General features: G+C 33.8%; 2 protein-coding genes across 6 annotated transcripts in view; both read left to right on the top strand.

The window, feature by feature from the left end:
- LOC110447468 (prestin-like) overlaps window positions 1-12,923 on the top strand; it is a 126,011-nt gene that overhangs the window by 70,282 nt on the left and 42,806 nt on the right. The window lies entirely within an intron of this gene.
- LOC110447842 lies at window positions 4-2,191 on the top strand. Its single transcript, XM_021493827.1, has 2 exons — window positions 4-237; window positions 1,419-2,191. Exons 1-2 carry the CDS (start codon window positions 197-199, stop codon window positions 1,834-1,836), a joined length of 459 nt encoding a protein of 152 aa, XP_021349502.1. The 5' UTR covers window positions 4-196; the 3' UTR covers window positions 1,837-2,191.

Here is a 12,923-nt window from a genome sequence, read left to right as displayed (position 1 = left end):
GGAAGTCAATTTATAAAAATATGGCATGGAATGACTTCGGTGCGAAAAAAGACCATGTAACTTTGTCTGTCGATAAACAGGCACACCAATCGATGAAAGGAAGATTAAAACACATATAAAAAGATACGGGCTTCATCTCAATGACGGCGATGCAAACAATGGATAGGAATTGGAGTTTGAACATTCGCCCGACAGCATGTCAACAACTCCAGTTTCCCCTGGATTTTCGCACACTAGGTAAGACTAAGGCCATCATACGTTGATTAAATTAACTTAAGGAGCAATGCCATGTTGTTTCCGTAGTTATTTCAATTAAAAGTTTTTGTAAAAAGTCCAGAGGTGTAGGCGTGTCGCTGTTTTGTGCCACTAAGTCACCGAATATTTCACAGGCGTTCGAAATTCTGACAGTAAATTGACAGACCTAACGTTAAATCTTATAAAGGAATATGGACGATTAAGTCAATTACTATCGATAGTAATACTGTTATCTTGAAATGATAAATATCTCAATTTACTGTCAGAATTTTAAATGCTTGTGATTATTTTCACCGCATGGCGACGGTAAAATCCTGGGTATAATCGAAGTCAAGTATCTCTTCGTTTTTGAGGATTATGTTGTATAATATTGTACCAATTGTGAACTAATACTTGTACTTTACATAACGAAAAAATAAAAAAAAAATCCTGTTCATGATCTATGATCTAAATAAAATGTTTAGATTATTATTTTTACTGCAACTGGCAGTTGGAATTATTCTGAGCAATGTTGACTGAAAATGTTTATGTCCAATGTTAATTACCAGTAAATATACTGTCAACTTACCAGCCATGCCAGTATTTACTGGTAAACATTGGACAACAATTTCTTTAGTAAATATTAATTGCGGCCCTGAGATAATTAGCTATCTTGTCAATTACCTCATATAGAACTCCCTGATCTCAAAGATCTCATCTCGCTTTCAGTTTATAAAAGTGTGAAGGTTCATGATCTTTCCTGTTCAGGTGTCCCGCTTTGTCGGTGACTAACTGATGTCATTAAACAAACTTCAAAATACACTAGTCTCAAATTTAGAAATGGCTTGACATCCTTGAACTACCCGACTATTTACTAAGGATGTTAAACATTGTAAACCAAGCTGGAAACAATTCTGAATTTGGTCTTCAATAAACAATAGTTCCATCCGCAATAAGCCCATGCCTGCAGGTAATAACACCCTCCCCCCAATATCATTATGAATTTCATTATTTTTTAATTCATTTCCCTATATATACATGTAGCGTGTAATATATATATGTCTGCAATTAGACCACCCAATATTTTACACTTGCTCCCTGGGCTTATTGAAGGATAAATATGGTAGATGATAATTAATTGGTAATTGGCGTGTTCAGTATATCATACAAATTATATATTTCAGATCAGATTCAGAGACAAGCTCTGATGATAAATTAAACCAAGATCTAGAGGATATGGCCAATTGGCATGAAGACCAGGGTTCAATATACTCAGAATCTGATCAGGAGATGACAGATCCTGAACAGGATGATTCAGAGGCCAACAGTGATTCCGAAGATGAGAACCAAAAGGAAATGAATTGTGACTGGTGTAGTTCTTATGACTTCACTGTATTCAACTCAGAATTAGCAGTCAACAAAATTCCTAATTCTGATACTATGACTAAACTTGAATGGCTGTGCTATCAGTTTCATAGGTTTGTGTCCCATCCATCAATGAGCAAAGCAGCGTTTACACAAAATCTTCAGGTGCAGAAAATAATACACAATGACAAAGACAATATACAAAACAATAATGAAAATAATGAACTGCCAGGATGACTTTTTACCAGCTGTGCCAATATCTCTGAATGTCCTTGCAAGTCTGGGACATATTGAGTCAGAATTTGAAAAATGCCATTACCATGCCCGTGTTAAAGGAGCATGCTGAAAAATCACTCTGCATTCATGTTTTTGAACTAGTTGACTGGAGACACTGTATTAGTTCATTGCAGTAGACTAGGAAAGAAGTTCATCTTAGTCCAAATAACACCAAATCTCACATTCATAAGTGTTAAACACTTGAACATAACTGACTTAACATAGTCATATTTTGTATAAACTCATGTACGTTAATAGCTAGCCTACAATTGTCTTTGTAAAGGGTAATATATCTATTAAAAAATTGTTAAACTGATGTATTGTTCCATTTTTTCTAGTTAATACCACTTCATGCAAAATGTATTTCAGATCTCATCACCTCTGCATGGATTGTCAGAGGAGTTATAGTTCCATTGGAATTAATATTCCAGTAGAAATATAATTCCAGTGATTTTTTTCCAGTGGAATTCTACTTGTATTTTTTTGCTTCACTGGAATTCCACAGGATTTTTGTTTTCTTCTCTGGAATTCCAGTGGTATTCCACTGAAATATTTCATTCCAGTGGAATCTCACTGAAATTCCAGTGTTATTTTCAATATGTATATATATATATATATACATAAGGAGGTGAGAAGCATGTGATTTGTAGTCTGTGACCTTAACAACTGACTGAGCCACCGCTGCTCCCAGTAATTACAGTGCTTCCCAAAGTCAATAAAATCAATACAGATGGAACTCCATAATATAATTTATGTATACTTCCTGCAAAATTGGCAATTATATTTATATATTATATATATTTACATTATTATATACATTCATGCAAAATGGACATGGAGTTGAAATAACCACAAGAAAAAAAATGGTTTCTGAGGATACTGAGTTTTCTCATCATTCATAATTTCATGAATAATAGTGAATTTTGTGTATTTGAAATATTCATCAAAGTTCATGATTTCTGCTCAGTCAATCTTTAAGAAATTTTGATGAATTTTAATGAATTTGCATTATTCATTTAAATTCATCAAAGTTCATGATTTCTCAAGGATATGCCTTTCATGAATTCTGATGAATTTTAATGAATTTTTGCTGTGCATAAAAGTCCATGAATAATTCATAATCACAAACTTCATGCAGATTCATGCATTTTTATGAATTTATTAATTATTCATAAAAGTTCATGAAGAATGCATGAAAGCAGGTTGATGAATATTCATGAATAAGTATTCATGAATTTCAAACTGTCTGTATTCATGAATGTTCATGAATTGTTCATGACCATTCATGATTTCATGAATACCCTCTCGCAGGGGCGGCAATCAAAGGTGACCGTTCCTTACTGGAGAGAATTTTAATGAGCTCAGTCACATGGTACTTGTGACGTCAGAGTTGCATGTTTCGGTCACTGCCTTCTCGTCCATAATAACAGTAGCTAGGGTCAGGAGCTACACACCTCCTATATATTTCTGATTTCTTTCAATGGACACGTATGACAGTGTGATTCTTGGCATGAACTACATACTTAATAAAATTCTCTACCAATTTAGGTTGAAGACAGGACGAAGACAAATCACTATTTACATAAAAGTTTACATTGGAAAATGATTCTGATAAGGCAGGGAGGTAAATAAGATATGCATATAGAACAGCGGCCACACAGGATGAAACATTCATATATATAACTTGATTTAAAACTAAAAAATATGATGGAAGAGCCAGTTTAATGATGTAACTTTTTAGAGTCATATATACTGCAATGTAATCTCTAATGTAATGTTCTGAAATCTGCTGAGAAATTGCATGTATTCCTCCTATATATGTATACATGTATTCCTCCTATATGTATACATGTATTCCTCCTATATTTATACATGTATTCCTCCTATATGCATACATGTATTCCTCCTATATTTATACATGTATTCCTCCTATATTTATACATGTATTCCTCCTATATTTATACATGTATTCCTCCTATATGTATCCATGTATTCCTCCTATATGTATACATGTATTCCTCCTATATGTATTCAAATTGGGATACAAAATGAAAATGGCCTTCCCCACTTGATATGTTTTTTCCATTTCACTTCTAACCAGTAGCGTGCAAGTCTTTTTGTGTGGAATAAGCAAATATTTTTCTCTCTAATGTGTATTGAAATATATGAAAAGGTATACCATTCTACAACAATTTTTTTTTTTTTTTTTTACGTCTTTATAAATAATTTAACAGATTCGTCACTCAGATATGGCTTGAAGTAAATTATCCAAAACCGAAGCACAAACAAATGTTGCTTCATATTCAATGCATATTTTTCAGAAAAGAAACAGGTATAATTATCATATTTTTAATTTACAGGTAAGAAATTTAGGTGTGTAAACTGTGTATTACTATCTCTCAGCTAAAAGTTACAGTGTATATTGAATGTAAGTTTATGCAGGCACAGAATTAGATTTCCATGATTTAGGCTTGATAAGGTATAACTTCTCATTCGGAGAATTGATTTCATTATTTGTCGATTGATGATTTTACCCATACAACATATATTGGTTGCTGTCATTACTTACACTGTTTTACAGATAATATATGAATATGTAAAGGGGGCGTGTCAGAATGGTTACACGTAATGAACAAGATATTGTACATCACATGACCTCGTACCGAGTTCAAAATATGCATATTCACTAATCTGATATAGATGGGGCGTCATCTGGCGTGTCTATCATCTGACACTACCGAGAGAGGCGGGATCTCGGTCACTACTATACAATTATGGACTTTTGCGCTGGTGAATATGATGTGATATGAACCTGAAAGAGTGATATTAACCGAGGCGAAACCGAGGTCAATATCACTTTTCAGGTTCATATCACATCATATTTACCAGCACAAAAGCCCATAACTGTTTTATTATATGCTTCAACAATAAATTAAAACAAAGCAAAACTCAAGGTTCTGAATTTTGTATGCAAGCCTCCGTGTTAAATTTAGCCAGGTTTAAATTCAACAGTTCAGCATCGTAGCTTTTGAAGGCATCGTCTAGGTTCTTTTCTTAAGATAAGCATGGAGGACATGCACTGCGTGTTCAATGGCCTGTTTATGTTAACAGCATCTTTATCCTCGCATGGTTTTGGTAATTTTCTGATGTAAAAGTAGAGAAACTTTCGCCAGCAGCCATCTTCTAATGTCATCTGACAGATCGCGTTCCAGTCTAACGACACATGCGCTAGGACAGGTTCCGGGGAATTTCCATATAGGCTATATTTAGAAATCGATATTCAGTCTACATGATTTTTTGAGGACTGGTCATGTGTATAAGGATCCAACCAATGTGATTGCGAGAAATTTTCATGCATATAATAAACATTATTATTGAATCAAATCACCGTAAAATATACAATTATGAAAAATTGTGGCCAAAATCCTACAGCTACCATACTTGGACCTTATGCTCCTTTGAAAACATTACATCTTAACCAGGTGATCTTTGGTAGATAAATGTTTCTTTTCTTCTGAGTGGTAATTTGATGACATATTTGAAATATACACAAATATTTCAGGTGGAAACCACTAGAACAATTAACACTTAAGGAAAGTATCTTAAACATGGAAAAATCTGTACTGTAGCATATAACCTAATTTAAAAAAAAAAAAAACATCTTTTGAATTAGTATAATTCATACGATACCGAAATGCCTCAGGGTTCCACTACTTTGATGTTTGGCTTTGCTGGATATTAAGGAGGTGTCATCTAATTATCTCCATCCCCAAGAACTTGACTAGCTGACTAAGGCATGCATGCATGTAGTTTAATTTAAAAAAGTCAGATTTAAAATCAATTCAAACTTTTCAGATTTGGATAGGCACCCTGAAATTTGGAAGGTGACTAGCTGATATCAATTTCCAGTAGGTCCACTGTCTACTAGGTACAACAATTAAAGTAATTAGTATAAATCATTAAGGTTGATATTTCTAAAACAAATCACAAGTATTTTCAAAGATTGTATAAGATATAACCTGTAAAGGGAGATAACTCTAAAAAAAATCATTTAGAACATGTAAAACATCATATATCCTTAAGGCTAATATGTCTAACACAGTTTACATTACTTTATTGTTAAAGGTAGTACAATGTATGTATCATTAAGGGAAATAACTCTACACACAAATCACAGGTATAAAGGTGAACATCTTTCTTCAGTGCAGCAGTTTCAGAAATATTTTTCACACACGGTGTACATCACAAGACCCCAGTAATAGAGGTTATATATATACATGTGGCACATACAAGGACAGGTGTAGTCAGGTATTGTTACAACATCAATTCATGTGTGAATATAGGTAACATATGGTATATTTGTTACATACAATAAGATCAATATCAATATGCCACACATGTATATATAAAGTTGTAAATATGGTTTTCAGTATAATTGTTGTTCATCAATATTTTATTGCGATCCATGTCCATATACAAACACACCAGAGTGGAGTAAAACTAATGCTAGAACCTTAGAAACTGACTTTGGTTTGGTTTTTATGTGTCTATGATCATAAGGACATGCCAGGTTTTGGTGGCGGAGTAAAGCCAGAGTTCCAGGGAGAAAAAAAAAATATATTAAATGAATTGTCAGAAATGTAGGTTTTGTGTTAGTTAGTGTATACTCAAATTTCTCAAATTAATAGTTGTGTTTATGATGTGTTAGCAATTAATATTCATTGTTAGCTCACCTGACCCGAAGGGCCAAGTGAGCTTATGCTGTGGTGTGGCGTCCGTGTCCGCCCGTCCATCCGGCGTCTGGCGTCCGGCGTCCGGCGTCAATATTTTAAATTAAACAACTTCTTCTCAATAACCAAAAGGCCCAGGGTACTGATATTGGGCCTGTAGCATGCTGGGATGAAGGCTACCAAGTTTGTTCCAATGAATGACCTTGATCAACTTTCAAGGTCACGGGGGTAAAATGTCTTAAAATCTTCAAACGACTTCTTCTCAATAACCAAAAGGCCCAGGGTCCTGATATTGGGCCTGTAGCATTCTTGGATGAAAGGCTACTAAGTTTATTCAAATGAATAACCTTGACCCACTTTCAAAGTCGCAGTGGTCAAATGTCTTAAAATATTCAAACCACTTCTTCTCTATAACAGAAAGACCAAGGGTACTGATATTAGGCCTGTAGCATGCTGGGATGAAGGGCTACCAAGTTTGTTCATATGAATGACCTTGACCAACTTTCAAGGTCACAGGGGTCTAATGTGTTAAAATCTTCAAACAGCTTCTTCTCAATAACCGAAAGGGCCCGGGTACTGATATTGGGCCTGTAGCATGCTGGGATGAAGGGCAACCAAGTTTGTTCATATGAATGACCTTGACCACCTTTCAAGGTCACAGGGGTCTAATGTTGTAAAATCTTCAAACAACTTCTTCTCAATAACCAAAAGGTCCAGGGTACTGATATTGGGCCTGTAGCCTGCTGGGATGAAGAGCAATGTTGAAATGTTGATATTTTGCAAGTTACATCCTGAGATGAAAGGCTATAAAATTTGTTTAACATATAATGACTTTGTTCGACTTTCAATCACAGGGGTGAAATGTTTTTAAAAAAATCAACAGGTTCTTTTGAATGAATTTGAATCATAAATATTGATATTTTGCCGATAGCTTTATTTTAGATCACTTTTAAGGTTACAAGTGTGAGATTTATACCAGGTGAGCAATGCAGGCCCATTGGGCCTCTTGTTTATACTGGGAATGTTATTCTATTATATATATTAGCTACACTTGCAAATTGTTTCAAGACTTTTTTTTATTAAAGGTGGTATGTTGTGTATGAATAATTCGTATATTTGTTGATTGATGTTTTTTTGTCATTTCCCTGTAAATGATAGGATATTAGCTACCACAAATAGGCAACATAGATCTAGATTAATTAATAGCCATGGTGACCTTCCCCGGGGAGTAAGACAGGTGTTGAGGCTACTATAAGTCACCTCTTTATCCTAGTGCTCATCTAATATGCTTGACAACACAAGAAATACAGGTTTGTAGTGATAATTCCTGTACAAGCTACGAAGAAATTGACGTCATTGTAAACGTTGTTCATTACTTCATGCCACATAAGAAGCAGCACTACTGATTTCCTACAACTGTTTATCATTTTCACTTTTGGTATCCAGTTTCTAAATTTTGATAAAAATTTTTTATTTATACACAAGGAAAAATTCTTTTATTTTCTTTCTTTTTCAATGCTGATTTTTTTTGATCTTGGTGCCATTTGCCAAGATAAGTTGAAGGGAGGTAACTCTGCACAAGTTATATACATGTAGATTTTAAGAGGATTTTTTCTCTTTAAATATATGCATTTGTTTTATGATTGTTGCTTTAAAAGCTTCTTTTTTTTCACAATCTTGACATAAGAAAGTTAAAGAGCGAGGTGAATATAGTACAATTCAAATTATTTAAAAAGTGAATTCAGTGGAAAAAATGGAAATTATTTATGGACTAAACAGAATAGTCTTCCAATGCCATTTGATTTAATAAAAAATGAAAAAAAAATGATGTTTTTACATATGTAAAATAAATAAATTGAAAAATGGCATACATTTCACTGTGCGCAACCTCAAATGGATTGCGTTACAATGTAGTTCCAGAAGTATTGCAACATTCCGACAGATTTAATGCTTTGCACAGACGTGTCTTACTGTTAATATACAACATTCCGACAGATTTAATGCTTTTTACAGCTGTGTCTTACTGTTAATATATAACATTCCGACAGATTTAATGCTTTGTACAGCCGTGTCTTACTGTTAATATACAACATTCCGACAGATTTAATGCTTTGTACAGCAGTGTCTTACTGTTAATATACAACATTCCGACAGATTTAATGCTTTGTACAGCTGTGTCTTACTGTTAATATATAACATTCCGACAGATTTAATGCTTTGTACAGTCGTGTCTCACTGTTGATATACAACATTGTGACAGATTTAATGCTTTTTACAGCTGTGTCTTACTGTTAATATACAACATTCCGACAGATTTAATGCTTTGTACAGCCGTGTCTTACTGTTAATATTTAACATTCCGACAGATTTAATGCTTTGTACAGTCGTGTCTCACTGTTAATATACAACATTCCAACAGATTTAATGCTTTTTTATAGCCGTGTCTTACTGTTAATATATAACATTCCGACAGATTTAATGCTTTGTACAGCCGTGTCTTACTGTTAATATACAACATTCCGACAGATTTAATGCTTTGTACAGCTGTGTCTTACTGTTAATATACAACATTCCGTCTGATTAAATGCTTTGTACAGCCGTGTCTTACTGTTAATATACAACATTGCGACAGATTTAATGCTTTGTACAGCCGTGTCTTACTGTTGTTAATATACAACATTGCCACAGATTTTTTATGCTTTGTACAGCCGTGTCTTACTGTTGTTAATATACAACATTGTGACAGATTTAATGCTTTGTACAGCCGTGTCTTACTGTTAATATACAACATTGTGACAGATTTAATGCTTTGTACAGCCATGTCTTACTGTTAATATACAACATTCTGACAGATTTAATGCTTTGTACAGACGTGTCTTACTGTTATTATACATGTAATAACAGTGAGTTATGAAATATTTCTTTTGTTTCAATTTGTAAAATTGAACTCCAAATTAAAAAATGCAGCAAATGTTTGAAATGTTTCCAATCTAACAGATCAATGTAATAAATTGACAACAAAGTATAGTTACAATATATTGACACTGTGAATTATGTATTGCAGCTGCCTTAAATTACATGAAATTGTGGTACAAGTTTTGACCTGGGCCCTGTATAACGTGGATGGTTTTGACCTTGATCTTGTATAAAGAGGACAGTTTTGACTTTAACCCTGTATATAGCGGTCAGTTCGACCTTAACTCTGTATATTGTGATAGTGGTCAGTTTTGACCTTAACCATTGTTTACAGTGCACAGTTTGACCGTAACCATTTATATAGTGGTCAGTTTTGACCTTGATCCCGTATAAAGTGGACAGTTTTGACCTTAGCTTTATATATAGTGGTCAGTTTTTATCTGAATCTGTATAAACAGTGGTCAGTTTTGACCTGAACCCTGTATATATAGTGGTCAGTTTTTACCTGAACCCTGTATATACATGTGTAGTAGTCATATTTGGCCTGAACCCTGTATATAGTGGCCAGTATTGACCAGAACCCTGTATATAGTGGTCAGTTTTGACCTGAACCCTGTATATTGTGGTCAGTTTTGACCTGAATCCTGCATGAAACGGTTATTATTTTACCCTGACCCTACACTGACTCCTACCTGTCTGTGTGAATATCTCTATGATGAACAGATAGGGAATACAAAGTCCTCTCTCTGGACGTTACATAGAAGTTGTCGGTCAAGAGTGCAGCAGTAGTGGTCAACAATGTCATAATTCAAGTCCAGCTCAGGGCTAATGTATTCTGTATAAAATTGATTGTTTCCATAAGCATATATGCATTATTTTAAGATGTCTCTGCTGAACACAATTTGAAATTAGGCCAAATAGAAAATATATCTGTTTACTGTTACCGTAATTGTGCCTGCCCTAACTTTTACAGCTAATCCTGGTGATTTTTGCAAGAACTTAGAAAAGCACTGGCAATGTCAGGATTTTTGTTTCATGTATTATATATCATTTCTTGGGATAATATTAATGCCTGTGTGCCTGGTAAATGTGAAATAAGAATAATCCTTTTACAAAAAAAATCTTTGGCCTTAATAAAGTTTGAATTAATAGTGTTTACTTGATTTATAAGTACTGTAATGCTTGTCTTTGATCACAGCTGACGTTGAGATCTGACCTTACGATTGTTATAGGAGGAGCCTGGTCATATACCTACGATTGAAGTTTTATCAAAACCAGATAGTGTTTCTTTGTCCTTGATTAGGCTCAAAGTGTTGAGAGACTCATAAGTCTTGTCTTTGAAAAGTATTTTATGGTATTCAATTATAATGTTCGTATACTTTTAAAGCAAAGAGATCTTCACATACGGAAAATGTGTTTGTTTACTTAGGGCTGAACAAAGACGTACAAGTATACACATGTCTTATAAAATGGTCTTACCTGGCAAACTAGACCCATCACAGGCACTTGAATTAAGATATTACGATTACAGTTTTAATGGAAAGTGTAAGTTATTACCAAATATATACCAGCTAAATTCAAGTGCCTGTGCACATAATTCAAAGAGTTTCTTTGAAAATTCAAACAAATCAATAATGCTTGTTGATAAATTCAATGGATTTCTTATCAATGTCAGTGTTTTGAAGGCCGGTCAAAACATCAATAACGAGGTCTGTTTAAGTTGATACAGCTTCATTCACGCAAAATTCTTTTGTATTTGGTGTCATAAGGTAATTTATCAGTGTGTTTGGAACATTGTAGTGAAACAATTATTATGAATATTGACTATTTACGAAGCCCCACCTTCACTTTCTTGCTGCAAGCAGAATTGTAATGACTCTTGTATATATTTTTAGAATTCCAGGCTATATGAAAGTTCACTGTCTTACTGTAAAAGACCACTTAATGTTGATGCTATTGGACTATGTACAAGCACTGCAGGTTGTAATGTTTTGTGTACATTATGCTGTTAGTTCTGTTTTGACTCTGTTGCTGTGTAATAACATAACCAACCATCACAAGTGTGACTATAGTGAATCTCTTATGAAAGCAAGGAGAACTAATTCTGATCCGTTTTTTCACATCAGGATATATTATATTATAAAAATGTTATTTGACGGAATGAATTTTTTGGCTTTCTGTGTATTATAACCTCAATTGGATTTTTCAAACAAGGGAGATAATTACTTTAAGTGCAGGATTCCGCTCAAAACAGGTATGCCACACCTCTACGTTCTTAATGAACTATATATTTATATAAACACCTGTCTTATCCAGCACACTGTCTAATATATCATAAAATCATCAAAAAAATTGGTTGATGAGACAATTTAAGGTGTCAGAAAACATGGATTTATTTGGTAGATTTTGGGTAAGAAATGGGATCTATATAGTTCTATATATAAACACCTGTCTAATCCAGCACACTGTGTTATATGCAATGAAACCTGTCTAAAATGACACAATGTGGTGTCCAACAAATTGGTCAATAATATAGATCAGGGTGTATAGATTTAGTTTGTAGATTGGTAAGAAATGGGATTTACAGCGTGGTACTGTCATAGGGTATGACAGAATGTTGTAATATTCTTATTTATTGTATCTTTGGGTGAGACAGCCACATATTGTTTCTCACGATAGAATGACAACATTGCCTGATTGATGATGTGTGGTGCGCCTTTGTGTGCATTACAGACAGCAGGTATGTTGGTGATGTAATTGACCCTGTGATACTGGACAATGCAAAAGGTTGGGAATTCTTAGTTCTGAAATTAATTACTTCAAACATATATAATTAAGAACATAATCTAACTGCAGGTGTCAGAAGTGTGATATTTATTGCAATGAAATTTATCATTATTGACGGTAATGTATTTGAAGGTAATCAGTTTCTAATTGTGTACTCTTATAAATAGTCCAGTAAAAATCATATGTATCATACATTAATCATTGATAGAAATGGATTTAAGCTAATCAATTTCAATGAATAATCATCATACCTGTAATAGAAAGTACATACTTATACTGGTCCTTATATTATTTGACAAGCTTGAGCAGTGAAAAAGTGTTAAGATTTCCTTTATTTTTCCTGAATCATTTAATAAAGGTAAAAAGCAAGATGGGGGAATTCTGATGATTTCAAATGCAAAAGATTGAGATTGAAATGTCCAAATAGGAAGACTAAGCAAGTACAGTATCTGTAATAGGAATTTTTATTAATAGTAATTAGTGTTTAATTTTCTAAAATGATAAAATGTACTGAAAATGTTTTAATTTTGAAAATATTTCTAAGAAAGTAGCAGCAAAGGTATACTGCACCTGTACTGCAGATGAATTGGCATGAGGTTAAGGTTGTTTGGAGTT

The sequence above is a fragment of the Mizuhopecten yessoensis genome, unplaced genomic scaffold (genome assembly GCF_002113885.1).
Source record: "Mizuhopecten yessoensis strain PY_sf001 unplaced genomic scaffold, ASM211388v2 scaffold39, whole genome shotgun sequence".
In the NCBI taxonomy this organism is placed as follows: Eukaryota; Metazoa; Mollusca; class Bivalvia; order Pectinida; family Pectinidae; genus Mizuhopecten; species Mizuhopecten yessoensis.
Note: the sequence above shows the minus strand (reverse complement) of the source record. Positions and strands in the feature narration are given on the sequence as shown.

Bases quoted from the DNA above. Each gene is read 5' to 3' on its own strand.
- LOC110447842 (XM_021493827.1), top strand. From the start codon at position 197: ATGTCAACAACTCCAGTTTCCCCTGGATTTTCGCACACTAG. The intron at 238-1,418 runs GTAAGACTAAGG...TATATATTTCAG, and splicing joins CCTGGATTTTCGCACACTAG to ATCAGATTCAGAGACAAGCT.